General features: G+C 47.1%; 1 protein-coding gene across 1 annotated transcript in view; it reads right to left on the bottom strand.

The window, feature by feature from the left end:
- The window catches only part of USP35 (ubiquitin specific peptidase 35), a 63307-nt gene that overhangs the window by 38315 nt on the left and 5874 nt on the right, over positions 1 to 19118 (bottom strand). The window contains exons 2-7 of the mRNA XM_070365093.1: positions 17569 to 18251; positions 16477 to 16609; positions 14801 to 14930; positions 14284 to 14385; positions 12560 to 12718; positions 7764 to 7957 (exon numbers count right to left, since the gene is read on the bottom strand). Coding sequence (XP_070221194.1) covers positions 7764 to 7957; positions 12560 to 12718; positions 14284 to 14385; positions 14801 to 14930; positions 16477 to 16609; positions 17569 to 18241 — 1391 coding nt within the window. The 5' untranslated portion in view covers positions 18242 to 18251. The remainder of the gene's footprint in view (positions 1 to 7763; positions 7958 to 12559; positions 12719 to 14283; positions 14386 to 14800; positions 14931 to 16476; positions 16610 to 17568; positions 18252 to 19118) is intronic.

The raw sequence follows: 19118 nt of genomic DNA on the forward strand, positions 1-19118 counted from the left end.
GAAGTATACACCAGTGGAACAAAACAGAAAGCCCAGCAATAAAGCCATGCACCTACGGACACCTTATCTTTAACAAAGGAGGCAAGAATATACAATGGGAAAAAGAGCTCTTCAATAAATGGTGCTGGAAGAATTGGAGAACTATGTGTACAAGAATGAAATTAGAACACTTCTAACACCAAACAAAGATAAACTTGATATGGATTAAAGACCTAAATGTAAGACCAGAATCTATAAAATTCTTAGAAGAAAACACAGGCGGAACACTGTATAATATAAATCGTAGCAAGATCCTTTAAGACCCGCCTCCTAGAAAAATGGAAATAAAAACAAAAATAAATAAGTGGGACCTAATTAAACTTAAAAGTTTTTGCACACCAAATGTAACTATAAATAAGGTGAAAAGACAACCCTCAGAATGGGAGAAAATAATAGCAAATGAAGCAAGTGACAAAGGATTAATTTCCAAAATATACAAGGAGCTCATACAATTCAATACCACAAAAACAAACAACCCAATCAAAAAGTGGGCAAAAGACTTAAATAGACATTTCTCCAAAGACATATGGATGTCTAATAAACAGATGAAGAGATGCTCAACATCACTCATTATTAAAGAAATGCAAATCAAAACTACAATGAGATACACCGGTCAGAATGGCCATTATCAAGAAATCCACAAACAATAAGTGCTGGAGAGGGTGTGGAGGAGAAAAAGGAGCCCTATTGCACTGCTGGTGGGAATTTAAATGGATACAGCCACTATGGAAGGCAGTAGGGAGATTCCTTAAAAATCTAGGTATAAAACCACCATAGGACACAGCAATACCACTTCTAGGCATATACCCTGAAGAAACCAAAACTGAAAAACACATATTCCCCAATGTTCATTGCAGCACTATTTACAATAGCTAGGACATGGAAGCAATCTAGATGTCCATCGACAGATGAATGGATAAAGAAGCTGGGGTACATATATACAATGGAATACTACTCAGCCATAAAACAGAACACATCTGAGTTAATTCTAAAGAGGTGGATGGACCTAGAGCCTATTATACAGAATGAAGTAAGTCAGAAAGAGAAAAAATAAATATCATACATTAACAAATATATATAGAATCTAGAAAGATGGTACTGATGAACTTATTCGCAGAACAGCAGTGAAAACACAGATACAGAGAACAGATTTATGGACAGTTCAGTTCAGTCCAGTCACTCAGTCGTGTCCGACTCTTTGTGACCCCATGAATCGCAGCACGCCAGGCCTCCCTGTCCATCACCAACTCCCGGAGTTCACTCAGACTCACATCCATCGAGTCAGTGATGCCATCCAGCCATCTCATCCTGTCGTCCCCTTCTCCTCCTGCCCCCAATCCCTCCCAGCATCAGAGTCTTTTCCAATGAGTCAGCTCTTCGCATGAGGTGGCCAAAGTACTGGAGTTTCAGCTTTAGCATCATTCCTTCCAAAGAAATCCCAGGGCTGATCTCCTTCAGAATGGACTGGTTGGATCTCCTTGCAGTCCAAGGGACTCTCAAGAGTCTTCTCCAACACCACAGTTCAAAAGCATCAATTCTTCGGCGCTCAGCTTTCTTCACAGTCCAACTCTCACATCCATACATGACCATTGGAAAAACCATAGCTTTGACTAGACCGACCTTTGTTGGCAAAGTAATGTCTCTGCTTTTGAATATGCGATCTAGGTTGGTCATAACTTTCCTTCCAAGGAGTAAGCGTCTTTTAATTTCATGGCTGCAGTTACCATCTGCAGTGATTTTGGAGCCCAAAAAAATAAAGTCTGACACTGTTTCCCCATCTATTTCCCATGAAGTGATGGGACCGGATGCCATGACAAGGATGAGGGAAAGGAGGGAGAGGGTGAGATGAAAGGAGAGAGTAGCATGGAAGCATATACACTAACATATGTAACCAGACAGCCAATGGGAACTTGCTGTATGACTCAGGGCACTCAAACTGGGGCTCTATAATAACCTAGAGGGGTAGGAACGGACGGGAGGTGGGAGGGAGATTCAAGAGGGAGGGGACATATGTACACCTGTGGTTAATTCATGTTGATGTATGACAGAAATCAAACCAATATTATAAAGCAATCATCACTCAACTAAAAATAAATAAATTTTTAAAAGTCACATAGAAAAATACAGATCTCAACAAAGGTAAATACGTGAATGATTATATGTAAAGAAAAAAGACAATTATTGATGCAATAGCTAGTATTACTATAACTTTGATTTGAAATTCAAAACTCTTCCACATAATTCAGGGGACTAATGCATCTAAAAGAATTACTTGCTTATGTTTTAGGGCACATGATTATAAAGATGTAATTCTGTGATATCAACAACCAAGGTGAGGTGGGATACAGCTGTGAAGGAGCAGAGTTTTTGTATGTTATTAAAGTAGTAGCAGTGTTAGTCGCTCAGTTGTGTCCAACTCTTTAAGACCCCATGGACTGTAGCCCCCCAAGCGCCTCTGTCCATGGGATTCTCCAGATAAGAATACTGGAGTGGGTTGCCATTCTCTTCTCCAAGGGATCTTCCCAAACTGGGGACTGAACCAAAAAAAAAAAAAATCAACTCAACACAAAAGAAAACAGGAATGCAAGAAATGCAGGATAAAAAAGCTAGAGGGTTTATGGGAAATAAATAGCCCAATGGCAGAAGTCAGTTCCCTTCTAGAAAAATGGTACTGATGAACCTGTTTGCAGGGCAGGAAAAGAGACACAGACGTAGAGAATGAGCGTGTGGACACAGTGGGGGAAGGACAGGATGGGATGCATTAAGAGAGTAGCATTGAGACAGATACACCACCATGTGTAACACAGATAGTGGAAAGCTGCTGTGCAGCACACGGAGCTCAGCTCTGTGCTCTGTGATGGCCTGGAAGGCAGGGACATGGGACAGAGGCTCAAGAGAGAGGCTCACACTGCTGTACAGCAGAAACACAGCATTGTAAAGCAGTTATCCTCCAATCAAAAAATAAATTTTAAAAACTCTATAAAAGCTTTTAATAAAAGCAAATGTATTAAACTCTGTCACCAGAAGAGACTGGCAGTGGCAGAATGGATAAAAATACATCCAATTTTAATACTGTCTATAAGAGACTCATTTGAGATACGAAGACACAAGGAAGTTGAAAGTGAAAGGATGGGAAACTAAATGCCACACAAATAATAACCAAGAGAGAACAGAAGTGGCTGTACTAATGTAAAACAAAACAGACTTTAAGTCAAGAAAGGTAGTAAGAGACAAAAGGGACGTTATATATTAATAAAAGGCTCAATACAGCAAAAAGACATAACAATTACAAACATTTACACCCCTAATTACAAGCAATCATGCAAAAGTTAACAAAATTGAAAAGAGAAATAGACAATTCTACATTAACAGTTGGGGACCTCATGACCCCACTCACAATAACAAACAGAACAACCAGACAGAAGATAAACAGAGAAACTGGGAAACTTAACACATATTAAAGAAACATTCCACCCAACAACAACAACATACACATTTTTCTCAAGTGCACAGGGACCTTTGTCCAGAAGAGACTGTAAGTTAAGCTACAAATTAAGTCTCAATAGATCTAAAAGATAGATCTCATACAAAGTATCTTCTCTGACTACCACAAGATAAACTTAGAATTCAGTAAGAGAGAAAACTGGAAAATTCACAAAATTGTTGAAACTAAACAACACACTTGTAAACAACCAATGGATCAAAGAAGAAATCACAAGGGGAAGTTAGAAAATACTTCAGTTCAGTTCAGTTCAGTCGCTCAGTCGTGTCTGACTCTTTGCGACCCCATGAATCGCAGCATGCCAGGCCTCCCTGTCCATCCCCAACTCCCGGAGTTCATCCAAACTCATGTGCATCGAGTCGGTGATGCCATCCAGCCATCTCATCCTCTGTCATCCCCTTCTCCTCCTGCCCCTGATCCCAATACTTAGATATGAACAAAAACAAAAACACAACATACCAAAGCTTATGTGACACAGCAAAAGTGGTGCTCCTAAGGAGGAAATTTATAACTAAAAATGCTTATATTAAAAGACAAGAAAGAAGGCTTAATCTCCAAAATATACAAATAGGTCATACGATTCAACAACAACAACAAAAACCCAATTGAAAAATTGGCAGAAGACCTGAATAGACATTTCTCCAAGGAAGACATACAGATGGCCAGTAGGCGCATGAGAAGATGCTCAACATCACTAAACTATCAGAGAAATGCAAGTCAAAACTACAATTCACCTCACACCGGTCGGAAAAGTCATTAAAAAGTCTACAAATAACAAATGCTGGAGGAGGCAGTGGAAACCTTTCTACACTGTTGGTGGGAATGTAAGTTGGTACAGCCACTAAGGAAAACAGCACGAAGGCTTCTCAGAAAACTAAAAACAGAATTACCATATGATCCGGCAATCTCACACCCGGGCACACACCTGACAAATTACAATCCAAAGAGATACATGCACCCCCGTGTTCAAAGCAGCACTATTCACGAGAGCCAAGACATGGAGACAACCTTCAGTGCCCAATGACGCATGAACAGATAAAGAAAATGCAGTATGCATATATGCAATGGACTACTATGCAGGCACAAGAAATAAGGGAATCTTACCATTTACGACAATTAGACAAACCTTGAGGACATTACACTAAGTAAAATAAGTCAGACAGAAAAAGACAAACTGTATCATCTCAATTATATGTGGAATCAACACAGATCGAGGGTTCCCAGAGATGGGGATTGGGTATGGGTGAAATAGATGAAGGTTGTCAAAGGATAACAAAGTTTCAGTTGCAAAAAAAAGTCCTGAGAATGTAATGTAATGTACAGCATAGTTCCTATATTTAGTAATACTGTATCGAATATGAAAGTCGCTAAGAGAATAAATCTTTAAATTTCTTATCAGAACAAAAAAATGTGTAACTATGTGTGGTTATGGATGTTAAGTAGATTTATTATGGTGATCATTTCATAATATAGACATATGGTTGACCCTTGAACAATGCAGAGGTTAGGGGCACCAACTCCCATGCTGTCAAAAATCCATGCATAACTTTTGACTCCCCCAAAACATAACTGCTAATAGCCTACTGTCAACTAGAAGCCTTAACAATAACATAAGCAGTTAACATACACTTTTTATGTTATTTATATATCAAGAGATTTTTCATATATTCATAACATACCTTCTAGGCTACAAGGTTTGCCTTCAATTTTTTCTCAAATTGTCACAAATCTCCAAAAATTTTCCCAATATATTTATGAGAAAAAAAATCCACATGTAAGTGGCCCCATGCAATTCAAACCTATGCTGTTCAAGGGCCAACTAATGGTATACCGAATCATTACACAATACACTTGAAATTAATGTCATGTGATATGTCAATTATATCTCAATAAAAGTAAATTTTTTAAAAAGCAACCTCTTTCAACAACTGAAAAAAAAAAAAAAAAAGACTATCCACTCCACAGAGAATCTTTAAAAATGGTACAAATGAACTTATTTACAAAGAGAAAAAGTCACAGATGTAAAACAAACAAACAAACACTAGTCATGGTTATCAGTTACCAGGGGGAAAAGGAGTGGGGGAGAGATAAAGTGGGCTATGGGGATTGACATAGGCACACTACTGTATACAAAATAGATAACTAATAAGGACCTACTGTATAGAACTGGGAACTCTACTCAATATTCTGCAGTGGCCTATATAGAATCTAAAAAAAGAGTGGATATATGTCTATGTATAACTGATTCACTTTGCTAAACAGCAGAAACTAACAGAATAGTGTAAATCAACTATATTCCAATAATTTTTTTTTTTTAAAAAAAGATTATCCACAGAGTAAAAAGACAACCCTAGAAGGCTCTGGGAAAAAATATTTGCAAATCATGTATGTGATAAGGGATTAATATTCAGAACATACAAAAAAACTCCTAAACCTCAACAAAAACAACCTGATTCAAAAATAGGCAATGGATTTAAATTGACATTTTGCTGAAGAATAGACACAAATGGCCAATAAGCACATAAAAAGATTCACTAATCATTACAGAAATGGCAAATTAAAAACCATAATGACATACCACCTCACACCTATTTGTTATTGTTGTTGTTTACTAGCTAAGTCCCGTCTGACTCTTTTGCAACCCTATAGCCTGTCAGGATCCTCTGTCCATGGGATTTCCCAGGCAAGAATATTGGAGTGGGTTGCCATTTCCTTCTCCAGGGATCAAACTCGCATCTCCTGCACTGGTAGGAGGGTTCTTTCCCACTGAGCCTCCAGGGAAACCCTTACACCTATTAGGATGACTTATTAAAAAAACAAATAACAAAAAACCAGACATGTTGGAAAGATATAGAGAAATCTACACCTTTATGTACTGTTTGTAGGAATGTAAACTGGTGCTGTCACTACGGAGAACAAGACAGAGGTTCCTCAGAAAGTCTAAAAAACAGAATTACCAAATGACGCAGTAATTCCACTTCGGGGTATGTATCTGAAAGAATCATAAGCAGGGTCTCTAAGAGACACTTGTGCCCCCATGTTCATAACAGGTAAAACACAGACGCAATCATACGTCTATCATTTTACCAATGAACATTACCAAAATGTGGTTTATACACACGATGGAATATTGCCCAGCCCTTAAAGGAAAGAAATTCTGCGATACGCTACAATATGGATGAATCGCGAAGTGAAATAAGCCAAAAAGACAAGTACCATATATGAGGTACTTAAAGCAGAGACAACAATCACAGAAAGTATAATGGTGATTACCAGAGGCTGTGGGGAAGGGAGAATGGGAATATGGGGAGTTATTACTTAATAGGCATAGAGCTTCAGATTTACAACAGGAAAAGAGGTAAAGGGATGGATGGTAGTGACGGCTGCACAGCAATTGTGAATACAATCTGACACCACTGAACTGTATACTTAAAAATGGTTAATATGGTAAATTTTATGTTATGCGCATTTTTAAACACACACACAAAAAAGGAAAATCAGTGGTTGGCAATCTGCCTGCCAGCACAGGGGACATGGGTTCGATCCCTGGTCTGGGTACGAAGACCCACACGCCTCAGGACAACCAAGCCCATGTGCCACAACTTCTGAACCCGAGCACCTGGAGCCCGTGCTCCGCAGCAAGAGAAACCAGCGCAGCAAGAAGCCTACGCACCACAACCACAGTGGCTCCCGCTCACCCCAACTAGGGGAAGCCGGCAAGAAGCAACGAAGAGCCAGTGCAGCCATAAATTTTTTTAAAAAAAAGGAAAATAGGGAGGAAAGTATGTCTGCTTCTGTGGCCGAAACCTTGATTGATCTTTAAGCAAGTCATCAGTTGAATAGGTACCCACTGACGACAACAATTTTGTTTCACTAATGCCAAGGAAGGTGGAAGTTCTACAGTGGAAGACACTGTCCACCCTCTCAGACTCTAGGAGGAAAGTCAGTGTGTCGACCAACGCAGCAGACCCACTTCCTGCTGCAGCCTGGCCCCCAAATCCCCATCTCAAGTTCCCATCAAGTCTTGACCTATTGCCTAGACAATGGCCTGCAGCCCTCTGGGAGCTCTCACCTGCCCTTCACTTACCCAGAGACCTCAGGGAACTGTGCCCATGATACAGAGCAGGAGCCCCCCATCCCCACCCCCATCCCCACCGCCACACACCGGGAAGCCCAGCAGACAGAGGCACAGGCAGACAAGACATATAAAAACAGCACCTACTCGGAAGCCATGAACAAGGCCTGAAGGATGCTGTTCACGTAGCACGTGTTGCCCAGGTTGATTAAACCAATCTTGCCCGTGTCTGACTTGGCCATGAGCCGGGGATAAAAGCCGGCCAACTCACTCTTCTGCGAGGTCCAGGCGTCCTGCCCCAGCAGCTGCTTGATTCGGTCCTCATTGGGAACATGGAGGTCCTGAGTGAGGAACAAGCCAGAGGGTCACTGAGCACCAGGGTTAGCTCGAAGAATACCACCTCCTCCAGGAAACCCTGGAGTACAGCCTACTACACACGGGTCAAGCACACCACCCAAAAAATGTCACAGAGATGTGTGTGAACTGTCCCCTGCTTTCAAACATACTCTAGGTTTTCATCTTGACATGTGGGCCTTCAAGATGATCTTTCATGCCACAACTGCCTTTAGAAAGGGGTAAAATCTTCACTATGTAGATGAAAAAACCAAGACTCAGATAAAGGATTTTCTTAAGAGGCAGTAAAAGAAGACTCTACTATATGTTAAGATGAGTCCAGGATGTGACACGCTTTAAGCAATGACAACACTGGCCCCCTGGCCCAATCCAGCCGTGCTGAGATCTCAACCCTGGTCCTGACTCCTATCCTCACAGCTCTCTGGCTGTGGTCAGTAAGCCAGCCTGACTCAGTCAGCTAACCTCCCTGGACCTCAGTTTGCTCATCTGTCAAATGAGGACACTCCTACTCGTATGTCAGTTCAGCACGCTATACTTTCATGGGGCCTGCTCCTATTTATACCTTCTTCACGTTAAAGTTCGCACAGTCAGCTTTTTCAAATTAGTCAACACCACACACACACAGCCCTGGGAACTTGATCCCACAGTCAGGACGGTGGGAGGATCCTGGGGGTCTGAGGTATGAGTCCTTGGTCACAGGCGCAGGGGTTAGCACACTTTACCATTCATTACCCTTTTCACACTGGAGAGCCGCACTGAAGAGAGTATAACCAGAGCACTGGCTCTAAGGAGGACATAGTCTAAAGAAAGACACCCTAGCATAATAATGCAGTATTATTCACCAGAGTTAAGTGATATTCATGACAGTTCCTCTAGCCCCGTTCTTATTTCCAGATCTTAGCACAGTTCCTAGATTTGTCTAAGGTTCCTGAGCTTCAAACTAGCTCAGCACTGAAAGCCCTCATCAGTGCAAAAGGCAGGGCTCAAGCAGTGGCAGTGGATTAATACATTTGCTCACTCATTTCCCACGACTATTTATCAGATAATTTATCAGATTAGTCAGTCACTTCCCACAGATAGTAAAAATACAGGAGGTGCCTGAGGCAAGAAGCTAGGCATGTGTGCTTAGCCGTGTCCAACTCTTTACGACCACATGGACTGTAGCCAGCCAGCCCCCTCTGTTCATGGAATTTTCCAGGCAAGAATACTGGAATGGGCTGCCATTTCCTTCTCCAGGGGATTTTCCTGACCCAGGGATCGAACCCACGTCTCTTGCATCTGCTGCACTGGCAGGCAGATTCTTTACCAGCTGAGCCACCAGAGAAACCCAAAGAAAAGAAGCTAAGGGCTCAGTAACTTTGTAGTCCCTTCTTTTTTCTTCCTACGATCGCCAATCCAACCCCACCCACACACAACATGAACAAATAGGGACAAAAAGACAGAACCAACACTCTCTGCTCCCCAACACCACAAAATGCAAAAATATCCACACTAGAAAAAAAATCAAATGTCATTTTTCCCAAAGAAGGTAACTTTGTACTCATAGGAGAATAAAGAGAATAAAACAAAAACTTTCAAATAACTTTCAAGCTCCTCCTGTTACTAGAAATCTACATAAAATGTAGCTCCCTCAGCAAGGACCACAGCCCCCAGAGAAACTGCCATAACTTAACACAACTCCCTAAGTGAGAGAACTTTCCAGAATTTATAAAGGTGCCTGTATATAGAGGTCAGGAAGACTCCCTGGAGAAGGAAATGGCAACCCACACCAGTATCCTTGCCTGCAAAATCCCATAGACAGAGGAGATTGGCAGGTCACAGTCAGTGGGGTTGCAGAGAGTCTGACATGACTTAGCAACTAAAAAACAATTCAAAGGATGAATAAAATGTGGAAGAATTTTATAAACAATAAATCCTATTAATACTTGGCAGACTTGCCTCTCAAACTAGCTTGTACCAAAAGGCAGTCAAAGCCATACAGCAAGTATCACACATCTTCCTAGATCTATATTAGCTAAAATCCAAGGAAGAAAAATATGTTTCTATTAAAACAGATGTTTATAATTATGAAGCATATACTTGAATCTTTGAGATGACATGAGATTTTACAGAAACTGAGCTTGTGTCAGGCTGCTTGGGGTAAGTCCCCTGTTCTGAGGTCAAGTACTTCGGAGGAGACGTTGAGAAGCCCAGATCTGCTGGACCATGCAGTCACTCGGCCCTATTTTCTGCCCATCTTCTCGTCTTGCCTCCCTTCCACCACATGTGACCACCAAACTGGACATGCACGTTCTTGCTCCCACACCTTATCCCCTGGCCTCCTCCTCCCAGTTCCTGTCCCTCAAGGTCTAACTCCTATATCCCCTCTCCAGAAGACTTTCCATAATCTTCTCAAGTGGGGGCCCTCACACTATCTACACCTGTCTTATAGAGCTTAACTCCCTACAGCCAATTGCATATGTATTTGCAGACTCACCTCGACCCCCTGGATCAGGCCACAGCCTCCAGTGTGCAAAACCTGGGTCTTCCTCAGCGTGAGCTTCCCCTGGTGCCCAGTTCAGGGCCATGCTCCCTCTTTGTTCACACCTCCATGATATCATACGTCACACCACAGTCCTGTTCATTCACTCATTTATTAGACACACAGATCAAAACGACATGGTCCCTGCCCATCAGAAGCTCACAGGAACAGTCATTTCCAACAAGTTTGAGTCCTGTCTCCTCTGCTCAACCACCTCCAGTGCCAAGGAGCTCATGATCTAATAAGGCAGCTGCTTCTGCTGTTGGTTAGTTCTGACTGTTAAAAAAAAAAAACAACTCTCTCATGCTCAACTGGAAGAACTGAGAAAATCCAAGTAAATGACAGGTAAATGTTGTGTTTTCCTACTCTCATTCATGGTGGATTGTTCCCTTGTGTGTTTTGTATTTGGGGATTATAAACTCATCTTTAATAGAATTTTATCTTTGTGGCTTGAAAGTGGTTTCTTTTCTGCTTTTATCAGGCAACCCTTGGGTATTACAAGTTTATGACCACTTTCAGTGTTAGTATCTGAGCTTAAGAGGTCCCGTAACTGCAGAAAAAGATATGAACCTGAACCCCTAAAATCAGATGAGAGCAGTCCAGTGATGACAAATTTCTTTTTTCCCAATCCAAGCCGGAGAACTTTCCTTGATGTCTATTTGGGACCATGTGTATTTTTTCTAGAACATCATTTTGCTAATAGTAAAGCCTTTTTTGGGTCCCGAATTACAGGGGCCCCTTGATACTAACTCCCTCCTGACGGCAGGCCCTAACCTCAACTCCTGTCCCCACCAGCTCATGCCCCGTGGGGGCTGAGGTTGGCCATCTCACCCAACCTCCCTCCCCACCTCATGGCTAAAGAGTATCACCTCTCATTCGCCACTCTGGAATTTGATTTTCTCTTCCTTTTCAGACCCTGTGGATCCTTACTTACTCTCTTGCAAGCTCAGCTATATACTTAAAAAGATGTTTGTTATATTTTAACAAGCATTTCTGGGTGTTTTCCAATGGGACATTTCTCAGGTTACTTATCTGCTGTGTTACAGATATGGAAGTCAGATCAGAGGTCCTAAAAGGATCACCACCTACCTGGACATCCGTCACCCACACTTGAACCTGTCCTCTGTATCATGCAGTGGGAAAGGGCTCGGCAACCCTGGGCCCTGGCTACATCTCTCACTATCTCCATGACTGTGAATAAAATACCATACCTCTCAGAGTCTCATTTTCCTCATCTATGAACTGAAACATCAGTACCTGCCTCATAGGTTTCTAGTAAGCAACAGAAGACAGAATGTATTAGAAGACACTGGCAAGTGTGACTCTAGCTACAAACACTGGTTATTGTCCTAGCTGTTCAGATGAAGCTGGGTTCAGAAGCCTTTTCTTCCTTGCAGCTTCCACCTCTGACTGGAGGAGATCTGTCCCTCTTCTGCCTCCTCACTGCTCTTGGGCTGATCCTCACAGGTATTTCATAAGCTGCTTAGATCAGAGTTATGGGTAAACATGTCAGTCACCCCACTAGGCTGTGAGCTTCTCACAGGGAGGAGATTTGATCTGCCTCATGCCTGCGTCCGCAGTTCCCAGCCTGGGCCTGGCACAGAGTGTGGCATAAGTCTGCTCCTGGAGCGCTCAGTCTAAGAGCAGACCGACACACAGACAGTGACGCTGTGTGGCAGAGGGATGGACTAGGGCTGTGGAAGCTCAAAGAGGCCATGATCCAGCCAAGGGACAGGGCTGGGGTGGGGGCTCATTCAGAGTCATCAGAGCCTTCAAGAAGGCTTAGGAGGAGCAGCAGAAGCTATCCAGGCAGAACAAGAGAGGAGTTTAAGTTAGAGTGATTGGCACGTACAAAGGCTCAGAACAGTCAAGACAGGAAGAGCCATCTAGGGGAATGGCAGGTGGCTCAGGGTGCCTGAAGCACAGGATGCGCCGGGGGAGATGACGGGAGGCAGTCAAGGGCTAAAGGAGGGACGGCTGCCACCAACCTGCAGCATGGCCTTGAGCAAAGCCCCAACTGGCACCTTTGTCAGAGTGGGGTGCGGGAACAGTGGGGACTGTCGCTCACCTTGATGGCCTCCATGACGGGCTCATACAGATCCGGGAAGCCGGGAAACCGGAACACCATGCAGTGCACCAGCTCCGCCAACTGCTCCAGGCAGCTGGTCCCCGAGTTGGAGTCCTCCTTGACCAGAGACGCCACCATCGGGGGGATGTGAGGGAGGAGCTGGAGAGCAGAGGAGGGTCAGTCAGCACCAGATTCCCCGCCTGAGTTGTGGGGTGGAAATCAATGCTGGAAGCACCCGGAACTTCTTCAAAGCAGGGAGCTGTGCCCACCTGACCACTGTGCCCCTCACCTGCCTGGGGCTCTAAGCTCTGCAGGCAGCTGACTCTTTACAACACAAATAAAGAGTCTGCCTCACCCTCTTCATCTGTTTAATGGGAAAATAGTTCCCTGCTCACAGCTGAGGGCAGGCCTGAGCCCCAGCTATCAAGTATCAGCCAACCGATCTGCCTGAAGAGCCTGAAGGGCAGAGTGACCCACGCTACTCTGTTACCCAGGAGTGATGCTGGGGCCACAGTGTGGTCAGCTTGTGGCAGCCCTGACAGAGATGAGTGGCAGCAAATGTTTAACGTGGAAAGCACTTCCTCCCACGGTGACATGTGGCGATTACTCTCCCCATCCTACAGATGAAGACATTAAATGAGACAGCTTATGTAATTTGGCAAGGACTTCACCATTGCTGTCTGAGCCAGGTCTGTATGAACCCAAAGCCCATTTTTTTTTCCTCTGTGCTATAGTGTTAACTTTCAAACCTATAGGGAAGCCACACCATAATGTACCGAGGATGGAAGAGTCAGGGCACAGAAACTGGAAGCAGGGGAGCCCAGGAGAAGGATGGGGGGGGCGAAATATATATATAAAGTCCCTTGCACGTAACAGGCTATGACAAATGTGACCTCATCTAACCCTGTTCCACCAGCCTAAGGGTTTACCCCCAACCCACGCTCTGAGAGCTAAGTGTCTGGCCCAAGGTCACCACATCTGATCAATGGCAGAGCTGAGACTCAACCCCATGCAACCCCAATCCCTGGTTCGGTGCTCTTCCCACTGCACAAGTCAGGAAGCATTTTTCAGCACTGATCAAGGGCCACAAGAATCCCGGGCCCCTTCTGCAGGGCTGCAGGCTGTTCTTCCCAAGGGAGGGCCCAGAAGGCAGCAGAAAGGGCCCGGAGCTGAGGCCAGGCCTCCTGGGTGCTGATGGACAGCAGGGTTTAGACTGGACTCCTGATGGACTCCTGACCTACACTGGGTCAGACCAACTCAGTGAAACCAACTCAGCTGGAATCTTCCCTGTACCACTCACCAGCAGTGTGCCTGCAACATGCCATCTAATCTCCCTAATCTGCAGTTTCTTCAGTTGAAAAATGGGGAAAATGACAAAAACCTGTCTTGGGGCTACTCTGGGAGTAAAATGAATGAACATGTGTAATGTCTTTAGCACTGTGCCTGCCACACAGCTGGCACCCAAGAAACACTGCTGCCGTTCATTTTAGGCCGGTACTCAGGGCCCAGGGGGAGCGTCACATGCATTCTCTGACCTCAGTTTTCTATCTGTAAAATTGGATCTCAAGTCTCTTCCAGTGCTAACATCCAGGACTGGGAGGTCTTAGCCTTCAAGCTCCAACCCCTTAAGCCCCAACAGAGACAACACGTCTGGCCTCTAGCCAGACCACTGGGGGATGCAGGGCCACCCACCCATCCTCAGGGCAACATGCAGGTGTCCTTACCAGGTGGAAGGCCTCATGGGAGTGCTGGAAGGTCAGAAGCATGTACTTGAGGACGGACAAGGCGGCGCCCCGGACAATGGGATACAGAAGCTTGGAGAAAACCTGGAAAAAAAAACCTGGTCAGGAGTCCCACAGACCTGGGCCACCCAGGGCCAAGTGTAGGCACAGGCCTGAAAGGGGGCCAGAGACACCGGAGTCAAAGCAGCAGACCCATGAGGGAGCCAGAACACAGAGGTGCTCACAGACTTGGGTGGATGGACAGCTGGTGAAATGGACAGCAAGACGGTCAGATATCTGATGGATGGATGCACCAAAAGTGACAGATGCACACACTTGAATGAAGAGTCAGAGGAATGAATGGGGGAAACCTGAGGCCCAGAGGAAAGCAGTGAATTGTCCCAGGTCACAGTGAGCTTGGGTGGGAGCCTCAGTGCTCTGCCTCCCAGACCTGCACTGCCCCTGGCAAGAGACTAGCGGGAAAGGCCAGAGGCCAGGGCTAGGACAGGGGCCCACCAACCTTCTCAATTTTGGCGAGTGAAACCTCGATCAAGATGCTGAACTTCTTAACAGCGGCCAGACCCTTCAGCAGTGCAATGATCCACTTGTCAATATTCTTCCCCAGGGGCCAGGACACCCAGTCGATCATCCTGGTGAGGGGAGTGACAGCGACACAAGGACCAGGGAGTCCCAAATGCCTGGGAGCGGGCAGCCCAGGGACCAGCCATACTGACCTGAGATCCCCTCACACTGACTCACACCTACACAGGGCAGCCCTGGGATCTGGGGGATGAACAGGACACCCTGGGGACTATAAACAAGCCAAGCACAGGCACCCGGCAGAGACTGGGGCTCCCAGCCCGGCAGGAGGGAAGCCAGGCCCTCTCAACGCCCCAAACCTCCCCCCACACACACTGCGCTGCAGTAGCAGAGCAGGGCTTTCAGCTACCTCTGCCTGGACTGTGGGGCCCAACGGCAGGAGAAGTACTGCCCCGAGGCCAGAAGCTCTGGCTCCAGCAAACCTTCGTTCGTGACCTGGAGCAAGTCACTTACTCTCTTTAGCCTCAGTTTCTTCCTCTGTCAAATAGAGACGACACCTACCTCACAGGGTTGTTGTATGGATTAAGAGATAACAATGGCTAACCGATAACATTTATTCATTCCGCAACAGGCACTGCTCTGCCTTACGTGTATTAACCCCTGTGACCCCCCCACAAGATAACACCTGCATGCACGGACCATGAAGCTGCCACACAGTAGGTACTTGGGAAAAAAAGCACTAATATCATTATTTTTATACTTGGTAGCTCCTGCTACAAAGAAGTAGTAAATATGGTAGTAACAGCTACCACGGCACTATTCTAGGCACCATGTAACATCTCATCTTACCTAATTCAACCCTCACAACAACCCTGTAAGATGGGCCCAATTATACTACAAATTACACATGAGGATGCTGAGGCAGAGAGGGGTTGAGTAACTTGCCCAGAATCACACAAGCAAGAAGTGGGAGAGCCAAGACTTGAACTCAGGCAGTTTACTTCTAGAGCCCACTCTCTCACCCACTAAAGACAAGGAATCCGGGAAGGCCCAATGGAGGAGACAGTGGATCTGCACACAGGAATGGAAAGAATGGTAGGGGAGGGGGGATGCCAGGCGGATGGAGTCTGCAGAGCCAAAGGCCTGCAGGCAGGAGGGTAGGTGTCATATTCTGAGGTCACTGGCCAGGCAGGTGTGGCTAGATCACAGGTGTGATGATGTTCATATGAGGTGGGGGATGTGCAAGAGCTCTGTGAGCTGAAAAGTACCCAAACTCTGTTTACCATACTTGCCAAACTCAGAAAGCACTTCATAAAGTACTTTTTATCTCCTATCATTGACCCCATGGGAGCCTGACAACTTTTTATACTACCTCTGCTATTACAGATGGGACAACTGAAGCTCAGAGAGTCCGCTGACTGGTCTAGGGTCACAGAGTTGGTAGACAGCCTGAGAGCATCACTAGAGCAAAGCTCTCTGTGTGTCTCCCACATCCAGCCCTGGGCCAGGCACAGGAAGGGCTCAAAGGATGGATGGACTGAACAAGCATGAGGGCCTGGGCCCTCTGACACTAAATCTAACCCAGCAATCCCACCCAGTGGAAGGGGCTTCTGGGACACAGAGAGAGACCTGACCACCACTTGTCTCTCAGCCCACCTGCTGATGGCGGTCAGCATCTGGGAGTCCGTCACACTGTCATCATTGCTGAGGTTCCGGACGACACCATCCATGAGCTCCAACGGGAGGTGTTGGACCACACTGGCAAGGGCGCTAGACGGTGGCTCCTCCTCTGGAACAGGGGCCGGGGCTGAGCTTAGAGGACAAATGGGCCCCACCCCTCCCCTAGCACCCCATGTCCTTCATGCTGCCAAGGAACTAGGGGCCCTCTGCAAAGAGCACACTGGGGCCACCTCCTCGCCTCCTACAGCATCCCAGCCTCTATCTCACCTTAGCTCATTCACTCAACAGACCTTCACTGGCACTGCTCTGGCCCTGAGCTGAGCAAAGAAAAAAGTACTAACCCCTAACTACGCCTGTATAGGCAAGGCCCTTAGATAGTAACAGTGGAGCTGGAAAGAACAGGAAAGAGGGCAATGTAACTTGAGGGGAGGAAGGACATTCCAGGTGAACTGAATAGACATTAAAAAAAAAAAAAATTAGTCATCAAAATTTGTTGTCCAATTGTATGAAAGACCTAGGTCCTTACACACCCAGCCCTGGTTCCTCCAAGCCAGGTGCATTCCCTTCCTTTCCCATGAACAACCCTATAATCAGGGAAGGCACAAATTTTATTTTAGCCATTTAAACTACAGTCCAATTTCCACAGGTGTCAACAGGGCCAAGATTTACAATTCACAGTTGACAGGTACAGGCTCCATCATGTCTCTGGATCTACCCCTCTGCCTGCCCTGAGCACCCTATTGCTGCCTGGCGCTGCCCAGCTCTCAAGGCCAGCCTCAAAAATCATCACTTGGAAACTCACCTGACCCACAGAGCATGATGACCATCCCCGCTTCCTGTTGACTCACTCATCCCCCTCCCCCAACTCCTCCTGGCCCTCTAGAGGAGTGGACCACAGGATCTGAGCCCCCACCTCCACCCGCAGGAGCTCAGGAGGGGCCTGCTAAGTAAAAGCACATCCCCCCACACACCCCTGTGCACTAGCGTGCATACACCACACCACCAAGCGGGCGCGCCACGCAGAAGACTGCACACACGGGCCCCACTGCGGCCCCAGGGCACACGCACCTGTGCAGGAGATAACGGCGAACAGCTCCTTGAGGCAGGGCAGGATGGCGGCGGGCTGCGCGCGCCACAGCTGCGCCAGGAGCCCGCTCACTTGCTGGGCCTGCTCCAGGAACTCCACGGCGCCCTCCTCGCCCTCGGCCGGGCATCGAAAGCGGCCGAGGCAGCGCACAAGCTGCTGGCAGAAGAGCAGGCGGTGAGGGCCGTCGGGGACGCAGCGTGGGTGCCGTGCCAGCAGCCGCGCCACCTGCGCGCAGACCGCGGGGCCCGGGCGCTCGCACACCGTGCGCAGCACCTCGCGCCGCAGCAGCGCAAACACCTCGTCGGCCCCGGGCCCCTCGGGCAGCAGTTGCAGACAGAGCTGCACGCAGGCCAGCGCGCGGGCGCTCGGCGGCCCGGCGCCTCCCTGGAGGAGGCGCAGCACGCGGCGCGCGCTGAAAAACTCGGCGAAGACCTCCGGGTGGTGGCGGCCGGCCACGTGCAGCAGCTGGCAGCCCACGCGGCGGGGCAGCTCGTCGGCGCCGCTCACGTAGAGGCGCGTACCCAGCGCCAGCAGCGCCAGGCACTGCTCGCGCTCCAGCGGCTGCCGCGCCGCCTCCAGCACGCGCCGCACGAGCCCTTGCTTCACGCTCGCTGGGTATGATGATGTCACCACGGCCTCCAGGATCTTGTCCATGGTGACCAGGCTGTGGGGGACAGGGAGCAGGGTCACAATCTGCCCGACAGGACCGAGCTCCACGCCCCCCCCTCCCCCCGCCACGTGGTCTCCTGCGTGCTGAGACTTCGGGGCGAGCAGCTCAACCTTTCTGGACCCCAGCTCCCCATCCGTGTAATGGGGCAACGATGCGTTCGTCCCTGGGAGGTATCCTAATGAGGTAAAAGCACAATGCCTGGCACATAAATAAGCCCCAGTGGATTGTAATTATTGCTGATGCATCTCACAAAGGCAACATCTGAGTCTTCCCGTTTGCTCCGCCCCTTTGCCTCTCCCCTACCCATTCCCAACTCCACCCCGGGGCCTCCCTGACCACCTAGTCCATTCTCGGCAAGGCAGGTAAGAGCTGGATCTAGAAGCTGCTGTCCAGAGCCCTGACCAAGTCATGTCCTGCGGGAAGATGAGCTGTGCGCACACACAAATCACTCCTCCAGGAAGGGAGGGCTGACAGGGCTTCCAGAGATCCCTGCACACTTTATTCTGCCCCCAGTCAGCTTCTTGCTCTTTCTCAAATGACCTACCCTTTTCCTCTTTGTGTTCACCGTGCCTTTCGCCTTCACCGTGCCTTTCACCTGAAACATCCTATCTCCCAAGACCTCCACCATGAACACATATTCATACAACCAGGCAAAGTCCTGTTTTTCCTCTAAAGCCCACTTAAAACACCCAGACCTTAATTAGAACTCCCTGGACCTCCAGGCTTGAATTCACCCCTCAACTGGATTTCTCCATTGGTCACCTCCATTGGCCACTTCGTCCACTGTAGCTGGGATCACACAGTGCCGGGTTGTATGGATTTGAATCTCCTCCACCAAGGCAGAGCACCTTGTCTCTGTGC

The sequence above is a fragment of the Bos mutus genome, chromosome 29 (genome assembly GCF_027580195.1).
Source record: "Bos mutus isolate GX-2022 chromosome 29, NWIPB_WYAK_1.1, whole genome shotgun sequence".
Lineage (NCBI taxonomy): Eukaryota > Metazoa > Chordata > Mammalia > Artiodactyla > Bovidae > Bos > Bos mutus.